The following is a 20,976-nucleotide window of genomic DNA, read 5'->3' on the forward strand; positions in this document are numbered from 1 at the left end:
CCTCAAAGAAGCCATTGTAATGCTTGGCTCAAGATGTCAATTGCAAGAACATTGGAAACTCAAAGGCAAATAACAAGTGTATTTGTGCCAACAGAAGCTGCTTTCGTTACTTGTTCAATATTAGGTATTCAGCAAGATGTTTGACTGACAGAGAAAAAGCTTATTCTTATTAGTCAAAGAGGAGTGGATGTTTATTATCAAATGAACTCTGACTTTTGACATTCTCAAAACCTCCAACTCCATAACAATGTGTTGGAGCAAGCTGTGTTAGCTTGGCTGCTTATTATACCTATGCTGGCAGAGAGGAAGAGCATCATAACCTATTTTGTTGCTTTGCTTTGTGTATTACATTGACATACATATGTGTATATTTCTCTTCCTATCCTTGGGAATGCTTTACAAGCAGGCTTAGTTCCCTGTGTAAATGTATTTGATTGGTGATGCTTGATCCTCCAGAATCAAGCTGTCTGTCTCATTGAAGGTGTCGCTTTCACCAGTGTGATTGGCATTTTTAACTGTGCTTAGCCGAGACTGCAATCGTTCGTGTTGCTTTCTCAGCTCTGAGTAGGAATGGGAGAAAGTGTGAAATATTGATGTTGCAGGAAAAGACATGATGAGAATCCCACTGAGGATGCTGCTGAGAGCCACCATCTGGCCTGGGACGCTCCGTGGTACCATATCTCCGTACCCTACGGTGGTCATTGAAATGATAGCCCACCAGTAAGAAGCAGGTATGCTTGTAAATTCAAGCACCTTCCCAGATTCATTCTCGGCGAGATAGACCAAAGGAGAGAACAGAGTGACAGCCACACATAAGAAGAGTAAAAGCAGACCAAACTCCCTCGTGCATCTTCGGACCGTGAGGCCCAAAGTCTGCAAGCCCAAGGAGTGTCGGGCAAGGCGCATGACGTACAAGATCCTCAAGGCACGTAAAACCCGTAGCACCAAACCAACCTTCTCCAAATATGTGTTGCTGCTTGGCCTGTCGTCCTCCTCGTTTGAGTCATCCTCTGAGAAGATGAGCGAAATGTAGTAGGGTGAAATAGCCAAGAAGTCAATGATATTTAGGGGCCCTTTGAAGAACTGACACTTGCTCCTCGCCTGAATGAATCGGAGGCAGAACTCCAGGGAAAACCAAGCCACACAGATGGTCTCTATGACAAAGATGTAATAGCACTTCTGGGAACACTCACCCTGACACAAAACAAAAAGACAATTAAATAAAAGAACAATCTGTGAACCAGCATCCAGAAACACTCAGGAAGATGCAATATGTATCTGCTAGAGCCACTGTTATCACAAGAGAACAAATCCCAGCTAACAGGTAGTTGTGTGGCAGCCATCTTTCAATGGTGAACAGACAATAATAAGCAGGTGAAACATCTGAGTGAACAGATATATCTACCTACTTATTATTATTATGTTGCTTATTCCAGGCTAAATTAATGAAAATCACCTCTCTATAAAATCTTGGCACCCAGCCTTCAAGTTCCAAGTAAGTCTAACTTTGTCTTCTCAAACAGAAGTTAATTTAAACTTGACTGGTTTATAAGCCTGTACAAAAATCAGTTTATCTCCAAAAGAAATATTCATGTTTGAATGACTCTGTAAACTGCTGATGCCTTCAGAGTGCTGTGTACTCTGGTGCAATCAGAAGTCTTTCAGAGATATTAAGTCATCTGGATCCTTGGCCCAATTGTGCCATATGCAAATCATGTTTCTTTCTGTAAAAGCAAATGTTTTAATCTAAAGGCAAACAAATACACACTCAGTAGGTGAAGCTTGCCTTGAAAAATCCTCTGCCAGTTTTGGGGTCACGTGGTAGGAGCAGTACTTCCTTGGTTTTGTTATCTAAGGGAATGCTGTACTTTAGCTGCCTTGTATTCATGTTTTTTATTTGCCTGAGTTGACCTTAAGGAAAAGGAAACCTCATTTGGCCTATTCCAGTGAAACAGAGAGGCAAACACTAACTCATAATTATTTGGGTAAGACTTGGCCTCCAGTGATGGGCAATCACTAGGTTACACCCATGCAAAGAGAGATGAACAGGTGAGTTGCAGGGACAGTGGTGTTCTCATACTGCATCACACACACAGTGTCTGCTTGCTGTACTCCAGCTGGCAGAAAACAAACCGTGTCCTGACAGCATTTTTTTGCCTTATAGATGATAAGAAATAGCAGTGAAAGCAGCATGTACTTAGCAGCTGGGCTGCCCCCCCAGACAGAAACGTATTCTCTTTAAATACTGATGTCAATGCTTGCTTACACACCCTGTCTTATTGATAAATACATCCCTGTACCTGCACAGACAACTAATATGTTCTTAAGAAACCTGGTCTTGTGATTGGACTGTTGCTGGATTTTTGCTTTTAAGCAATGTGAATAAGTTTATCAAAGAATGCCACCTAACAGATACTTGTGTGATGTTTTCACAGTGCCATGCTGCTGTTACATTGAGTTCTTGGGTCAGCGTAAATATTTGGACTACAGTTCCAATCTAAAACCAGTTGAAGTGAACTGGAGTCTTTCATGGACTTTGTCTGACCATGAGGCAGCCTTGTGTGCTTTGATTTGTTGAGCACATTTGCTAAACACTGACATATGAAGTGCACAGGGTTTGAATTTTTTGTGAATATGAGAAATCTCAGCTATAATCTGGAGCCAGAGAAGGGGACTGACCAGAATCAGAATGTGGGTTGTCACTGCATGTTCCAGAAAACCCAAATGTAGAAGGTGGTAATTTCATTTTAAATTTTTAAGTTGCTTGACATTAATATTTAGGAAATAGCTTTTTCCAGCTCCAGCTTTGGTACATAGCAAGGTTAAAGAGTCTTCTCCCTGTATTCTTGCCAAACTGGGACCAACTGTCTCTGAGATATTTACAACAGCAGAGGATGAAGCAGAATTAGGGATGGTGGAGGATCTATGCAGAAAAAGAGCCTCATTTAGGAGAGCAGAGTGGCCATGTGTTCTTTAGGAATAACTGTAGACCCTTGGCTCACAGGTGTTTCTGTAACCTCTTAGAATGAAGTCATGGCTGCTGTATGCATCTTTCCTGCTAGCCTGCCTCTGAAGTTAAGCAATTTGAAGAAACAATCCCTCATACAGTCTCAGCCAAATTTTGTGGCCGATGTTGATTAAATACACCACAGGAAAACACAAACCCCAATACTAGTTAAATGTACTGTCAATAGTCATTTACCTTCTGCATTACAATGCAATGAGTGCCCCTTGTGACAGAATCACTATATTCCAGGGAGTACCACTTCTTTTTGATTAAGCAGTGTTTATATCCAGTAGCTTTGAAGCCATCACATGTTATTGGCTCACTGAGTTTCCCATGATAAAACAGTGACATATCCCTTACAGATATATATTCGTATATATATTAATTTGGCTGAACATGAGGCAGCAGCGTGCCCAGGGGCCAGGAGGGACAAGGGCATCCTGGCTTGTATCAGGAGTAGTGTGGGAAGCCGGGCCCTGGTGAGGCTGCAGCTCCAGGGCTGTGTTCAGTGCTGGGCCCCTCACTCATTGCCACAGGGACACTGAGGGGCTGCAGCGTGGCCAGAGCCGGGCACAGAGCTGGGGAAGGGGCTGGAGCACAAGGGTGCTGGGGAGGGGCTGAGGGAATGGGGGTGTTGAGCCTGGAGAAGAGGAGGCTGAGGGGAAACAGGAGCACCCTCTGCAACTCCCTGAGAGGAGGCTGCAGGGAGCTGGGGGTCAGGCTCAGCTCCAGGTAACAAGTGATAGAGCAAGAGGAAACAGCCTCAAGTTGTCCTAGGAGAGGTTGAGATTAGAGCTGAGGCAGAACTGTTTCCCTGAGAGGGGTGTCAGCCCCTGTGCCAGGCTGCCCAAGGAGGTGAGGAGTGCCCAGCCCTGATGGGATCCCAGAGCTGTGGAGCTGATGTGCTGAGGACCATGGGCTAGTGGTGGGCTTGGTGGGGTGAGGTTAGTAATTGGACTTGATGAGCTTAAAAGTCTTTTCCAACCAACATGATTCTGTGATTCTATGATCTGTTTTACCCTGCCTAACCCTCAGAACAATCTATCTTTGTAGCATAGTTTGAAGATTTCTTTTCTCTTTTTGCACTGTCAAGACAATAATTTATGTCTTAAACATTACAAAAGGTAATGAGGACTGAGCTCTGATAGAGTAATGTGTACAGGATCAGGTTATAGCCCCATCTGAAGTCTCTGCTATGGCAGTGCCTGGAGTACATTGCTGTTTGCAGAGCTGCTGACTTGGCTGGATGAGATTGCTTGCACTCAGCAGTTGTGTTATGCAGTGTTCACTTTTTCTGAGTTGTAAATTGTTGGTACAGTGCAGCCTGGACTCTGCACAGACCTGCCTGTGGTCACTCCAGTGATGTGCCCTGTGAATTATTCATTGTTCTCATCCCCATTTATTTATGTTTTGTTAACTAGGCTGAATTTCCAGTACATCTGTTACTTATTTACCTCTGTACATTTACAGGTGTCGCTGCTCTCAGATCATCATGTAGCTTTCACTATTCCTCCCTTGGAATAAAACAAGAAAAGAAACGTTGTTTGCTAGTAGTTTTAACCATTAGGACCCAGGGTGCTTTGAATTACATGGGAAATTTCAAGATGTAGCATTATAAGAACTTCTGGGGAGATTTTTTCTTCTCACCACCCTTGGTTGCCTCAGTATTCCCTGTGGAAAGTTATATAGATATTTGGAGAAATCCATTTGTGCAGTCAGCTTCCTAAATACATGTTTCATTTTCCAGAAGAGCATCCTCCTAATCAAACTTTTCAGGAATGTCACTGTGCGTGTTGGTTTTCCTTTGTGCATAATTGTGGATGTAAAGGATGGTGAGTTCCCCTGTTTGCATTCTATGCCTTTTTTATGTACTTTGCAAAAGACATTTCACAAATGTTTGTGTGTGATTCAAGCCACAGTCCCTCTCTGCTGCAGCAAACAAAAGAGTGACAGGATAACAGTCTCTGGCACTATGACTAATGCTGACAATTCTCTGCTTCATTTTTCTTTTTAGAAGAGACAGAAAAAGAAGGATTTGTTTACCCAGACATACCTACACTACGTGAAGGCATGCAGCAAAACCTGCCCTGTTTCTCTCAGAGAGCTGATTTATCCATGCAGCACAGTAGTTTCGAGCCCTAGAAATGATACAGCTGAGCTACCATCTCTCAGCAGGGCCATTTCACTCCATTAGTGTAGATGTACCATGATTTAGTCAGCCCGTACACAATATCTGCCAGAAACTTCCACGCCTCTTTCTCTGCCTGTCTTTATTTCCCTGACATCAGTGCCTTGAGAGTGTGAGATGCTGCCCTGATGGTATTTAATGAGGACATCCTCATTGATTTCACACTGGGAGATAGATTTAATCCAGTGAGTTTGTATGTGACTGTTTTAGATATTAAGAATAGTTGCATGTATCACTTAATGTATGTGACATGGTTTATACAGAATATCCCTCTCTAGTGTCTCTTTGAAGATTCTTCATCTTTTTGAACATCCTGTTCCAAACCAGACAATATTGGAAAGGGAGGGAAACAGAGGCAATATTAAGCATCAAAGCCAATTTCTGTTTCTCAGTATTTTTGGTGATTTGCTGACTGCTTTATGCACCACTCACAGGTATCATCCAAAGAGCAGGCAAAATAGCACAGTGACTTTAAATAGGATGTTCTTGCCAAAATATGAATCCTTCTCTGTCAGTGATAGTCTCCAAATTCGCTTCTGTCACCAAACTCCTGTCAGATGTTAGTTACTTTCAGTGATTTATCAGCTTATGGCCCAAATACTCTGATCCATGAAAGGCTTTGCTTTGGATAAATGACCAATACAGGAATCTCTGTGCCACAACCATTATGTATTTTCCCTTTCTCAACAAAGCAAACACATGTGGGAAATTCTAGTGATCAGTGCCTGCTAACACAAAACCCCACTAACAACTCTCTCTCTTGGCCTTACCATTAACTGGAACAGAGTTCTGAGCTTTTCTTTTCTGATCTTTAAGACAAATTTATCACTGACTTTCTCCTGTCTGCATTTCTGCACCTGAAGTACTGTGTCATAGTGGAACCCAGAAAAGCTCCAAGCAGTTTGATGACTGTGAACATGAGGTTTTATTTCTAACTGACCATAGCATATTTTGGGTGGGCTTTTTCAACAGAACCCTCTGACATGTTTTACACTTACCACAGCATCAATCAGTACTCAAACTGTCATCAACTCTGATGGGAGAACAGCTATCACAAAGCCAGTGGTGAGTATCTAAGTCTTTATACTTTATTCACCCTTCAAATTTACTTTTGAACAATGCAAGAATTTACCAGGATTGATGGAACTTGTCTGTAGCTGAAAATCTGCAGTGTATGATATATATGTAACAAAATGAGTGCCTGGTATTGATCTTATGGAGGAAAAGAGCATTTGGCTCAGCAAGGAAGGAAACAGTATTTTGTATGTAAAAAGATAGATCCTGAGCCTGATGGCTGAAATGTTGAGGGATTTTCAAGAATGTATCAGTCTCTTCAAAGAAGCAAATTGATGGTTTCAAAGTTTTGTACCACCAGAGACAATACACAGTTCTTACCTCCTTTTTCATTCTTGCTTTCCACTGGACAAGGCAATGGCTGATTTCCTGGGTTCTATTATACATTGGAACGTTTGGCAGTGTTACACCAAAATTACTCAGTTTAAAATATTTCTGTTAACTTCTCTTTAGATATGAAAAAAATGGGCTCACAATAAAATATAAGAATGGCAGTTCTGAGTCTGGTCAGCCCAGTGCCCTGTTCCAACAGCCTGAGAAAACAGATGCCCGAGGCAAATCTCCTGGCTTCTGTTTTCCACTTCAGAGCTTCATGAGCTGAAGGGGGTGTTTATGTAAGCAAACTGAATTGCTCTTCTAAAAAGTTTGGCCATTCTTTTATCTGTTACCTATTGCATGAAGATTCACCTCTTTATTTTGAACCAGGCTCCCATTACTTTCATCTGACACCCCTAACACTGCGTCACTGAAGGATACTCTTGATTGACTCATTTCCAGCCCTTTGCAATTTTGTAGGGCTCAGTTGCAGCCTCTCTCATAGCTTGTTCCCATCTGCCTGCCTTAGTCCCTGTGTCATTCTATCCCTGTTGCCTTTCTCTGGCCCTGTTCCTTTTTGAAGTAGAAGGGACTGAGACTGCAGTTTTAAATTGTGGGTGAGCTGTAGGTTGTATAGTCTGACTTATATTCAGTTTGTGACAAAGTTTATGGTCTGACTTATATCCAGTTTATATCCAGTTGATGATCAAGGGTTGGAAGGGACCTAGAAAGCTCATTCAATGCAACCCCCCTGCCAGAGCAGGAGCACCTAGAGCAGGTCACACAGGAACTGATCCAAGTGGGTTTGGAATGTCCCCAGAGAAGGAGACTGCACAACCCATCTGAGCAGCCCCTTCCAGTGCTCCCTCACCCTCACATTAAAGAACTTCTTCCTTGTGTTTCTTTGAACCTCTTCTGTTCCACCTTGTACCTGTTGCCCTTGTCTTATCATTGGGTATCACTGAGAACAGCCTGGCTCCATCCTCCTGACATTAATAAGATCCCCTCTCATTTCAATACATTTTGCTTTTTAAGGGACAATGCTTAGAATGTAGTATTTCTAATAGTGAGAAAGTGTGTGACTCTAGTAAGTGTTACTGCAGCTCTCTTGAAACACTTTTTTTCAAAGTGCTCTGAGGTTCAGGAGTTCAAGACTGGCCAGGGAGGCAGCTAAAGCTCAGACCTCAGTTGCACAGGGAAGTTTACAGAAGAGAAATTTATTCACTAGCTGTGAATTCAAACGAAATGGATTTGAGATATATGCCACTCACAAAATAAAGAAGATAAATTTGCTGGCCAAGTGACTTCTTAGTTTATCAGGAAACATTAGTTAAAGTATAATGATGTCTAGGATAATAAACAAAATCAGATCTCAGAGCGATGCTACACTAACCAATCTTCCAAGAGATATAAATCTCATCTAGTGCAAATCATATCTTTACGTGCATCAATAATTGTAGCAATGCCCAGGGAGACTGAATCAGAATTTCCCCTGCAGAATATATATCTTGTCTATCCACTTTGATTTTCAGATGTAACTCACTTTGTTACATTTTCTAGACAAGGAAAAAGTTTGTTATTTATATATAACTGGATGAGAACACCAAGGAACTGTTCTTAACACTTTCAGCATCTGCTCTGTGCTGACCATTTGTGTCCCACTTGGTTGCACTTTAAGACACTTCATAATTAAAGTATGCTCTGGAAATCTTGTTCTGAATCACTACCCAATCTGACAGCTCATTATCTACTGCCAAAGATTTATCCCAATACCTTTTGCAGTGGATGTTTACCCTTTAGTCCACTGTAAGGTCAAAAGTGAGTGATAATCTATACTTTGGATATTGCACACTTTGGTACTCTGCTCTGATAAAGCTGTTTGAGGATTCTGAAGATTTGAACCTGAGTCTGTCTGGCCTCTTGGCAGCTGAAGGCTGTGTGGCACATTGGTAGAAAGGGGAACAGGTTTTACCTGTCATCCCTTCCCCAGTATCAACTGGAACCAATATGTTCTTTTTAATCCTCTGCAGAGCACTGTGGAAATCAGCAGCACAATGTCCATGGTAAAGTATTGGCTGACTACTTAGCAGCCCACTAGCAAATTTTGGCACTTTTCTTTAAAGGAGTGTTTCATCTCCACCTACTCTAGATTGTGGCCATGGACTCTTCATGTTTTGTTACTGATGCTTCAAAAAAAAACCCCAAGCAAACAAACAAATCTTTTATAAGCAATTTCTGGAGTATAAAAAAGACAACTGAAGCTATCTAAAAAGATCAGCATTCAAAGTTTCTCTTAATCTAAGGAAAAATGGAAGAGAAATTCTGGTATTCCCAGTATATTGGAAGAGTAGTGCTGCAGCTGTATTGGGATAGGAATTGGACAGATACCAACATTCTGCCCTTGGTGTGCTGACTCTAAGTGGAAGTTTATTGGCAGCAATCTGGACCTGTTTTCCATGGTACATAATTTGACATTTCACACAATCTATAAATAGATTGGGGTCTAGATATGTAAAGACAGGCAAACCTGCAGCATTTCTCATGATCTCCTTTCTATGTTGCCAGTTAGCACTGTTCATGGTGACACCAGTAATTTTTGGTGTTTATTGTGTCAAATAATCTATTCCCTGGTTCTCATCTGCTGAACCTACCTCGGCAGGTCCAGATTTTGTTTGGCACATTCAAGTGCAGCCAGCCACTGCTCAGATCCTTCTCTCTGATCCACACAGTTTTGTGGACAGAGGCCAGTGTCCACTGAAGTGGCAGCAGATGGGATCAGTCTGTTTTGTGGCTGTCCACCTGCCTTCTGCCTGCTTGTGCTGTCCAACACTTAGTAGTGAGGCTTATCTCAGCAAGATTGCTCTTCAGTCTAGCCTTTTGGCCCACTCAGAGGAAAAACATTCATCCCTATACATGGAGGATTTAGAAGCAGAACTCACAGGAGTTTTCCTCTCTAAGCCCAAGGCTGACATTTCCTGGACAGGATGCTGTTTTCCAGCCTTTTGCACTGCTCAAGGTCCTACCTGTGCAGTGCATCCTGGTCTACAGCTTCTCCCTGGGAAATGATACAATCATAGAATGGTGGGGGTGGGAAGGGCCCTGCAGAGCTCATCCAGCCCAAACCCCTGCTAAAGCAGGTTCTCCTTGATCAGGGAGCACAGGAATGTATACAGGCAGGTTTGGAAACCTCCCGAGAAGGAGCCTCCACACCCCCCACTGGACACTACAGAAAACAGTGTTGCCTTGTCCTCCTAACATCGACTCTTTAGGTACTTATAAGTGTTAATGACATCCCCCCTTAGTCTTCTCCAGGCTGAACAGCCCCAGTTCCCACAGCCTTTCCTCATAAGGAAGATGCTGCAGTCCCCTGATCACCTTGGTAGCCCTGCGCTGGCCTCTCTCCAGCAGTTCCCTGTCCCTCTTGGGCTGGGGAGCCCAGAACTGGATGTAACAAACCCCTCCCTCTGTGGAAAAAAAATACTAGCCAATGTAATAGTGAAGAAACAAGCTTAGGCTCCTGCTCTTGCTTGCTTGTCCAAGCTGATGGGTCTACAGGGTGAGGCTACTAGTCTAGAGAGTGGTTAGGCAGACTAAGACCTCAGTGTAGGGAACTGAAACAACCTCCTGGCTCCTGGCTGTTCTTATCCTGATCTGCAGCAAGGAGAGAACAGATGCAGGGGAGAAATCCCTTTTGGCTATAAAATGCTGAGTGAAGGAAGCGTTGTGCCAGTCTGTGCCCTGCATACCTGGAGCTGTGGGATGAGGCTGCAGTGCTGCAGGTACTGCTGAATCACTGCCACTGCATTGCCGCTAGTGTTTGAATAATTAAACCATGCTCTGCTGGATCAAGTGATGGTTTGGGAGAGCTTGAAAATCCTGCGTTATGGATCACTTCAGTACTTGGATTTATGGTTACAGACTAATGCAATAAAATCAAAAGGCTTACAGCCTGCTGAGCAAGAGGCTGCAACCTGATTTACAGAATGATGAGCTTGTTAAAGGAGTGCTGCGTATTCTGATCACAGAACCGTTTCCCACTCACTTTGAAAGAAGCCTAAACTTATGAAAACAATTACTACAAGTAGCACATTTGAGGAAACTAAACTAATATCGGGCTTATATTAATGTGAACATTAGAAAGAACATAGAAGGAAATTATCTCAGTATCCAACACATAATTATCTCCTCTGGGGCATAAGTGTAACTAAAAATATTTCAACTGACTTTTAAGCTTTGGTCTGTGTTCTGCAAACACTGTGAGAATCAGTTTGAAGAATCTGAGTTTGATTTAAACCAATTGGGGTGAGCACAGAGCATTTGTGTTAGGACAAAGATGTGGAAGTACAGTCTTTTTGTTATTTTTCAAACAAGAAATTAAAGTCCTCATTTTGTAACTATGGAGAACCATTTAGCCAAAATGACAAGGTGTTTATCTGGGACTTAGGAGGATGAACTTCAATTTCCAGATTTGCTGCTGGTCAAATCCTTTGCCCTGATACTATTTCTTTTCTGCTTCTTTCCTCATTGCACTCTAAGTTCTTTGGAGGAAAAACTACTTGTTACGGTACCTGTGTAGAAAAGAATGTACAGCAGGGTCCCAAATATGTTTGAACCTGTTATAAGGGAAAATAGTAGTGCTAATAGGTGGTGCTGACACTGTAGGAATAAACACAACATCTGCAGTTCATAGCCTTGGTGCTGCAATTAAATTAGCAATTAGATTTGCTTAGATTGTGAATTTGACTGCAGCAATAAACTAAAGAGTCCTCAAAGATTTCCATCGTGCCCACGAAGGAGTTTCTAAAGCACATACAAATTTGGGTGGTTATTTATTTTTAATACCTGTAGCATTATTGCTACAAACTTGGAGGATGTATTGACGCCAAATAGCGTTTGCCAAAGGCAGAGTGTCTGCCTCAGAGGCAATACCCATCTTCCTGAAGGAGGCCTTTATTAAGTAATCATCTGTGCTGAACCCCTTGAGATGAGGAAAGTGAACAGGGTTTTTTTTCTAATTGTTAAGTATTACAAACTTGAAAGCAGCAAAATGGAAAGGAAAGCCCACGAGGAACACATGTGCTGGCACGCTGCATAGCAGGCGCTTGGCTGGAACAGCTGGGTGTCCCCCCAGGATAGCGTGCAAAGCCAGGAGACTTAGTGCTGTTGGGATACAGCCAAAACTAGATGAACATAAGGCAAACTAATAATGTCTAATTGTACTTTCTGAACATTGGACCTTGTACTGGCAGAGCCAGCTTTTGAAAACCATGCAGAATCCATTTACTCACTGGAGTGCCCAGACTTTGTAAGGAAAATTGCTTTCTGTGGCTGCGGGGGTAAGCTGAGACACAGATGTTCAGCAGTGTCTCCCCCCAGCTGGTGCCCTTCTTTGGTTATGTAGAGCAGGGCTTAACTAACATGAACTTCAGCAATGTTCTACATCTTAGATTTAATGCTGAAATATGCAATTTCTGTTTGGAAAGCAATCAGTTACTTCTCATGTATGAAATCAGAGTCCCAATATAAAGGTGCAATTTCAAGGTCAAAGCTTTTGATGTGACTGAATGGATATGCACACCTCAAAAAAAACCAGATCCCATAAAGCAATATATTTTATGTATATGAGATTCTCAGGCTTGAATGCTCTGATTTCTGTTGTATTATGATTTATTCTACATCTTTCTTCACTTGTCAATGAATTTAACCATTCTTCAATAGTCAATGATTTTAACTGATTCATTCCACAAAGGAAATAAATGACCTGGATTCACTGAGCTGAGTACACCCAGGAGACTGGCAGTTTTCTGGTGCTTCAGTGATGCACATTTTCTTATTTCAAGAAGCTGCAATAGTTTCATTGCTGATCGAAATGGTTAGAAGAAACCAGATTCATGCTAGATGACTAGACAGTTTAGGAGAGTGAGTGTCCACAGAAGCGTCCTGATAAGAACCCAGGGAGATGTACTGAGCAGATGCAATGAAACCAAAGCCCATCCAGCTCTATTTCATTCCAAGCAATTTCAAGTCAGATGTATATACCAATATATTTATAGATAGGCCTGTACACATACACCTTTATAGTCTTATAGCTTTAAATGAGCATTGAAAGTGTTTCTGAAAGGCAGGATTTCATTAATCTCCTGGCAATAGAGCAAGTCATTCTGGGCCATGATTTTTGTGATGTATAGTTTGTTAGAAGGGAACTTTAACCACCAAGTCACTGTGAAATAGCCCTGCTTTTCTGGTAAATTCTGAGCAGTGCTCCAGGTCATTAGTAGTACACTGGACCAGTCATTGGAAAAAGATGTCTCTTAGCAGAAATCATTTTGCTCTGGCTAATCAGCTAGAAAAATCCTTTTTTGATCAATATTTACACCCCCTTAATTAAAAGCTATAAAAATGGTAGCCAGCAGCATCAGTCAAAATCTGGCTGTCATATTCAATTTACAAAAGGTGATTGCTTCTAACATTTGGCCAAATTACACTTTGATGAAGAGTCTTATCTTTGCAGGCTGTGTGGCAGCAGGACGAGGTTTACACTCCTCTCATTGACACTCTCCACATGGATTATTATCTCCTCCAGTCACTTCCAAGATCTTTGGGTTTTCCTTTCATAAGTTCACTAGAGATATTTAATATTATCTGCAGGGTATAGGCAGGGTTGGAGCTTTACCTTCTAATGCTTTTGTCATGGATTTAATAGCTTGAATACTGAGGATATAGCTCTTCCAAGAATATCTTCACATACTGAACTGTCTAGATACAAGTCTGTGAATTGTTCTAATTAACACATTTAGCTGGGGCAATGGCAACCCTGATGAAACAAATACCTTGTCTGATATTCTTTCTCTTCACAATAAATTGTGTTTTCCACTATAAAGTAAAATTACTCCACTTTTAAAGAAAATGTGTTTCGTGGCAGTTTAGTGCACAAGCCAAATATGTTGGGTTTAGTGTCATACTAAGCAACATCAAACATTGCAAAACATAAGTCAAGGCCTCCAGAATAATAGTGTAGCATGAAAAAAAAATCATCTTGTGATGGTTCAATATATTAGCTACTAGGTTCTTTTCCTCTGTTTATTTTTTTACTGATTTTAGTGCAACTAGAGACTAAAAAGTTACTCTTTTAGAAGGCATTAGATTTTCACAGAATCAAACCATCCCAGAAATGGGAGCTTTACAAAAACCTAAATAATATTCTAAGTTTCAATATAAATCATAAGAGTTGACAATATTGGTTGCAGCTTATGCCAGTTATGTTCCATTAGGTTATGTAAAATGCATAAAGCAATTACAAGCCTCTCAAGGTCAGTTAAGAGCAAATACAAAAATGAGTAGTAACCGGGTCTGACCACTCACTGATGACCAGAGAGAAGAGAGACTAGGTATTTCCATCTCCCTTAAGCCACACCTACACACCACATCATGTAACTGTGATTTCTTGGGACCTGTCCACACTGGGAGAAAATGATTTGTTACTGGTGCTGAGGGAGTAGAAGTGTCTGGAGTTTCTTTTTCTTTTCCCATCTGACCTTAATTTACTTGCATTCCTGAAGAAAAGGCTTTGCTGTACCCTTTCTGCCAAGTCATTTCTCTTGAGGATGCCAATTTTAGGGACTCATTAAAAGAAATCTCTTCCTAAGGAAAATCCCAAGAGTGCTTCAAAGTAGGCTTCGTGGCCAAGCACTTGTGTGGTGGCTTTATGCTGTAGTTCCCTGGTGTAATGATGTTTTTTTCCTTTGGGTTAGATGTGCTGAGCAATGACTGTTTTAGTTACACCTCTTGGATCCTGATTTTAACTCTTATGACTGGGACTTTGATGGGGCTTTTGCCCTGTCTCTAGTGGGATGATCTTAATCCCTTCATTTGAGGGAAATACAGGTAGATTTTGTTGCTTCAGCTTTCTTATCCTGTATATGTGGTCTCTCATTCAGATTTGTAGTTCTCTCAGCCATTCAGAACAATAATAGTTCTCTCTGATCATTCAGATCAATAATAGAGTTCCTCACCTCCAAGCATGCTCTTTTTTCTACTTCTATATACACATGTGCCTTGATTACTACATTTTGGTGATACTACGTGCTTCTTTAGTGAAGACAATTTGGTGTCCATAAAGAACAGATGCAAATATTCTAAATGAGGATGTATTGCCTTTGGAGGAGGTGACATTTCAGTTGTTTTATGCCCAAGTAGCAAAACCTGTCACTGAGTCCTCTCTCCTGTCATATATGACAAATCCTTTTGTATATCTGTTTCATGGTCAGACTTAGACTTGAGATCACATTTGCTGATCTAGAGTTTCCCTGAACTTTAGGCCTCCTTCACCTGTCTGCTCTGGGCTGGGATCCATGGCAGGTGCTCATGTGACATACAGTTACAGAACTGTTTGCCCATCTATCTGAGTTTTTTTTTTATAACTCTGATGAGGAGGTTCCCAAATGTCATTTGACATATTCTATAATGTGTGCATGGTGTCAGTTAGAGTAAGACATTCTTTATTTTACTTTTGGCTGTATTTCCTATCTTTAAGCTAACCCTCTCCTCTCTTTTCTGCTGCTCATGGAGATGGCTCCTTCCCCCTCTTCTGCTCTGGTTGCCAAGGTGACTAGGCTTCCCTGATGCAGATGCTCTTGGCTTGGTTCCTTGCCATCCTTCTGCTAGAGACTGGAGGTTTCACTTTCCTTTGGATGGTGAGGACTCCTGTTTGCTCTTCTGTTTGCCCTAGCAGCTATTCTACCTTGTAAGCAGACCTGGTTTAGCAACTGCAAAAAGGACAAATGATTTCCTGTGCCTGCAGGGTGGGATCAGCCAAGTCTCTGAGGGATGTGGAAGTCACCTTGGAGTGCTTTTCCTTTTCTTTTTTTCTCACTCTAATCCTTCTCCTTGAGCTGGAATCCAGCCAGTTCTCACTCCCTTAGAGTGGTACATATGCAGCAGAGGTAAAGCCTTTTGTATTTGTATTTCAGAATGGATCCTTGCAGTACTGGTAAGCACATGTACCATAGAGGTTTTGCCAGGCTTTAACTTAGAAATGAATGAACCTCAGGACAGGGCATCTTTGAATTCAGACATGGAATTAAAGGTTGTTTAGAAATCTTATTGGAGGAATGTCACTGTTTTCTGTCATTTGTCAAAGAGATGTTGTGTTATCTTTAAGATAAACCCAAACAGCTGACATTTCAGATTCTGCATGCCTGTCCCAGCTTGCTGATAAATGTGGCCCCATCTTGAAGTCACTTCCTCAGGTCAGCCAGTGAACAGTTTGAGTTACAGCTCAACATAGAGTTGTAATTTGCCTGGGTATGACTCAGTTGCAACCAAGTAGTCTTTTTAGTCAATTAAATTCTCAGAGTTATTTGTCCAGTTCAAGCTGAAATGCTCTTTTGAGATCCTAATAAGACAATCTCAGGTGTTGCAGGCTAAGAACCTAGGGATGGAAATTTAGGGAATGGAAAAACTACTGTGCCATAGTTCATGTTATCTGCTTTTCCTCAAGGCATGAGTATTTTGTCTCATATATTCCCCTATGTTCTCACTGGCATAACTTTACATGATTCAAACAATAAGACTTTTGATACTCTGTTCTGTGCTTGTGGGACACAATGACAAAGTGCATCAGACTGGTGCTGTGTCACTTATGTAATGTTTTGAAGTGTTCAGACAAATGTAGCCCTTTGCTGAAGTTCATCCTTCATCCTCTCCTTTGCACTTTAAACATTCATTCTTTTGAGTTTGATTCAGTCCAGTTTGCTTGTTTTTAAAGTGGTGATATCTATGCAAATCTGCAAGTAGTAATGTCATCTGTTTTATAGGAAATTCAGGAACAGCAGCTACACTGCAGCTATCAGATATAACCCTCAACATGCTTCCCTATCTAACATATGGTCAATTCTTTTTAAAACATACAACATATGACATCTAGCTGAGCTCTGAAACACGATGTGCTCGTTCCTTTGCATGAAAAGTATTTAGACAAGCTTTTTCTGCAGTGTTTGGGAAATTAAGATAAAATGCATCAGTCTACTTCCATTAACAAAGTTAGCTGCAAGCACTTGCTGGAGCAGAGTTTGTACTGTTTTTACATCTAGCTTTAAGAAGGATGTTCTATATTTAAAGCACTTTCTTAGAAGAACTATTGGAACAGAGTTACAGTTTTTCCTGCCAAAAGTAATAGCTGTGGAAGGCTGCAAGAGCACCAGACTTACTACTGAAAGGTAAGAATCTTGCTATGCAAATGTAAGTTAATATTCAAGGGGTTAAATGAAACAGGGGATGATCTTAAGTTTCAGCCTTCTGTGTAGCCCTTAGTTTTATTCAAAGACATCAAATATCGTGAAGTATCTTCACTGTGACTGTGCTGTTTTGACTTACTGCCTGAGCAGTAAAATACATCCAGATTGTTGTATTGTGCACGCCATGCTGTGCTATAAATGTAAAACTGGATTTATCCCTCAATATGCAATACTCTGAGGAGTGTTCTGTCTTATGGCAGTGCTCGGGACAGGCAGCTGATTTGACCTGGATTTCCTCAACAATTTTGGAAGGGCAGTTTCCAAACGAAATGCAGGATTCATGTGAGAGATTAGTCAAGGTTATCTGCTGAATTTGGATAGTACTACATCTAAAATAACATTGTGTCATTGATTCCCTCTGCATTATTATTGGAATAATGAATCTTTAAAATGCTGAAATATTCACAACAATGCTATAGAGAACATCCTTCATGTGTGATACAGGCTCGATTTAAGCTTGATTTATTTGCACTGAATTAATGGGGATGGCTTACTTGAAAAGGGTTTAAAGGCAGTTAGCAGTTCACCTGGTATTTGGCATTACTCCTACAATATGTACATATATATGTAGGCAAATACAGAATTCTATTAGCATCAAATTATGAGTTCTCGAGGAACAGCTTTAAAGTATCAGTATCTGCAAAAATACTTCATCTGTCTCTTGTCCCTTAATCTGTACACAGCTATTGAAATGTAACACTAGGACATTACAAAATTTAATGAGTATTTCTTCCTCTTTAAGGATTTGATTGTATTAGCACAAGCAAAGATACCCAGCTATTTTAGAAGTAAGGACATCTGAGGAAATGATTTCTTTAGCCAATGTGTGTGACTGAGAGATTGCTTCTAACTAGAGAGTAAAGCAGGTTGAAAACTCCACAATGTCAGTTTGAGGGTTTCAGTGCTAAAGTTAATATAACAATGCTACATTTGTATCCTGCAATTTGTATCCTGTCCAGAAGCTCTTTCCTGGGTTTTGGCTAATAATTACTAAAATATTTGGTTCACATTATGCTTAGTTATAAATTTGAAAGTGATAAAACTAATTGAAGCCGTCGTTGCATCCTCTGTCATAGATGGTTTCATTACCAGCAGCAGCTTTGAACCTCATTGCAATGGATTTCCTGTATCTTTTTAATGATGTGTGCCTAGCCAGACAGACAAATTTCTTTCAATTCTGTAGTTAGGCCAGTTAAAAATGACTTACTTACCCTGTCTTCTTCAGCTCTTAAGTCTGGCATTGTGCTAACACAAAGGCTTATAGCTGTGGTGGCCACAAAGAGAATGGAGAGACAAGCAAAGACTTTGCCTGGGAGTCCTGACTGGGGATTTTCTACCATATCTCTGAGTCTGTTCATAAACTGTCCAAACTTGGTTTTCTCATCCAAGACACATGTAGCCTCTTTGCTCCTCCTCAGCTCCTCTTCTTTGCGTATCTCAGCCAGCTCCTGCAGTTTTTGAAATAGTTTTCGAAAGCAGCAGTTCTCCAGGTTGGATTCCTCAATGCCCCAGTATCTCAGCTCCTCCTGAAAAGACAAGGCACACATGTCTCTTAAGAGCATCAGCTTCCCTGCTGCTAGAAAGCTGACAATCATCCCAAAAGCATTGGGGTTCCTGTCAAAGAAGAACTCATGGGTGTCTTCATCGTAATCATCACACAGCTGAATTATTTCTTCATAGCTGCTGCAAAACTTCAGTTTGCTCAGTCTGGTCAGGGGAAATTCATCTAAAGTACTCCAAGGTAGCAGGTACTTGATTCCTCCAACATTTATCATGATTTCTGTCTTTAGATCAACTTCAGAGACTTGATCAGGATGATAAATCCTCTTGGCTCTTCGGTAATGGACCCCTTTGACAGAAGGGGTTTCAACGGAGACAGGAAAGAAGTGGCTCAAGGAATTACAAGAAGTGTAGCTAATATTACTATAGTCTTGGTCACTGCCTCTGGAGAGAATAGGCATCTCTAAGAGTTCTCACTGGGACATCTGAAATGGCATCAGAGCAGGGTTATCTGTCAGCCAAAAGGCAGAGGAAGGAGGAGAAAACATAGTCGAGGTTATTGCAAGAGAAAAGCCGTTTCAGGCTACTTTCCTAAATCACAGAATTAATGGGTGTCTGCTTTGTAAGTAAAAGTCACCTCTATGCTTCTTCCTGAAATCTGCAGCCTGTGAATGCTATTTGCTTTGCAGCCTCATTGGTTGTCTGGCAACACACAGACACAGAGGAGAGCTAAAGCCTCATTCATAATTATAGCAAAGGCTTGGATGCCTGCAAATCTAAATGTGAACAGATCGGTCTCTCCTCTGAGCAGATCTCAGCCCTTGTCAGATCATTGTCTTCTCTGGTGGTTGTCACTTTGCTTTCTTTTTTTTTTCCTAGAAATCCTTAAATACAGACTAACTCAACTAATAACTATTAAGCAGCTTAGAGTTAGAGTGGTCAATTACCTGCCATCAGCTGGATGCAAAGTTCCTAATTGCTTTAACTTGAATGCTCAAATTGCAACTCCTCTTCCTTTCACTGCACGCCTGTTTTGCCTGCCTCTCAGGGCATTGCACGGATTAGCTAGTAGATGCTTGTAAAATGGCTTAAGAGGTAAACTGCTGTAAAAACAATGATTATTCTTATCAACGTGGTCTCACTCACTGAAAATTACTGAGAAGATACAGGGAATGTTTTCCCACCCTGGAGAAAACTTTATTAAACAGACAAACAGAAAGCGAAGTATTTATCAGCTCCGGGGAGGAAAAGCAATTGCAAGACACACTTCCCCCTTTGAAGAACAAACCCCTGTTTTTGTTGCTAATCCCTAAAGATTCAACGGCATTTATTACCCCAAATCAGTGAACTGCAGAAATCACAAGGAAACTTCCCCAAAGTTACTTACCACCACGCCACGGGCTGCTGCCCGCTGCCTGGCTTCCCTGCAGGTGAAGTACACATGCTGCAAACTGATCAGCTCTCCTCTGAGTTACAATCCAGCAGAAAGACCTGGGGATGTTTTACAGTATTGATTACATGAAAAATCACTACAGCACTCTGGAGATCTCAGTCTCTTTCCTCTTTCTCTCCTTCTTTCCTGGAAGAGGGAAATATTCGTATGTGTTCACATAATATATGTTGTACTAACAGATCCTTTGCAAAGGAGACAGTGTCCTAAGGAGCAGATCCTCTTCTGGACTCCTGGGGCTTCCTGATGAAATACACTGAGTGAGAGCTGGTGATTATGCCCTCTCCCTGCCTCTCCTCTGTTTCCCTTGGGACTGTCAGTGTGGTCCTGGAAGAGGAGGGGAGAGGGAAGGGGGAAGGGCTTAGAAATAATCTCTCCAGCATCCCTCTGTCTGTTCAGCAGGCAGCAGGCAGCAACTGGGTAAGAACATGGAGTACAAGGACAGTCTCTAACTAATGAGGTTTAATAAGTAAATTCTGGCAAACCTACTTAATAAAATAATGTCAATGTCTATTAACTCCTTCCATTGTAGTGGTAGCACAGTTCCTTGCTCTGGAGACACCAGTCAGATTCCTCTGGAGCAGTTTCAATGTCCTCTTGAAACTAGAATTTACTCTTAAATATACCTGGACAGACAGGGAAGTCTGTTGGGCCATTGAATGCCTGGGCCTCAGCATTCTTCTGGCTACTAGAGATGTGCTTTCCTCCCATAAAAGAAGAGCCTCTGGCTTGCAAAGAATAGGTGGTGTGCACTCTCTTTTCCAGATCTGCAGTGCTTTTCTGACAGCCAAGAACTTTCACTTCTCTTCTTTACAGATGATGGGAAACTAAACATAATGCTTCTCTTACTTTTCTCATACCTGGCTGTAGGGGATGTGAGCTTGCTGTAATAGTTTCAGGTTCTGTGCTGCCAGCAGGTCTTGGGCTACCTCAGTCTAAAACTGGGATCACATAAATATGACCCATATTCTACTTGCTTGGCCTCAGTCAGTGGGTTCAAGAGGCCTTCAATCAGATCCTATTGACAAGCAGCCTCTGTGGTACTCCCAAATGCAGTAAGAAACACCTTACATCAGTATCCAGTGTGGCTGCAAGCACTGAACCTCAATCCTATTGCTAGAGGGCATGTGAAGCTGTAGGATTTACA

The 20,976-nt window shown here is 41.5% G+C and overlaps 1 protein-coding gene across 1 annotated transcript; it reads right to left on the reverse strand.

Annotated features, from left to right (window-relative positions):
* Window positions 1–408: 408 nt before the first annotated feature.
* Window positions 409–18,840, reverse strand: KCNG4 (potassium voltage-gated channel modifier subfamily G member 4). The gene is made up of 2 exons (XM_010205250.1): window positions 18,091–18,840; window positions 409–1,194 (listed from the first exon to the last, which is right to left on the reverse strand). Exons 1-2 carry the CDS (start codon window positions 18,838–18,840, stop codon window positions 409–411), a joined length of 1,536 nt encoding a protein of 511 aa, XP_010203552.1.
* Between the last annotated feature and the right edge of the window lie 2,136 nt (window positions 18,841–20,976).

The sequence above is a fragment of the Colius striatus genome, chromosome 14 (genome assembly GCF_028858725.1).
Source record: "Colius striatus isolate bColStr4 chromosome 14, bColStr4.1.hap1, whole genome shotgun sequence".
In the NCBI taxonomy this organism is placed as follows: Eukaryota; Metazoa; Chordata; class Aves; order Coliiformes; family Coliidae; genus Colius; species Colius striatus.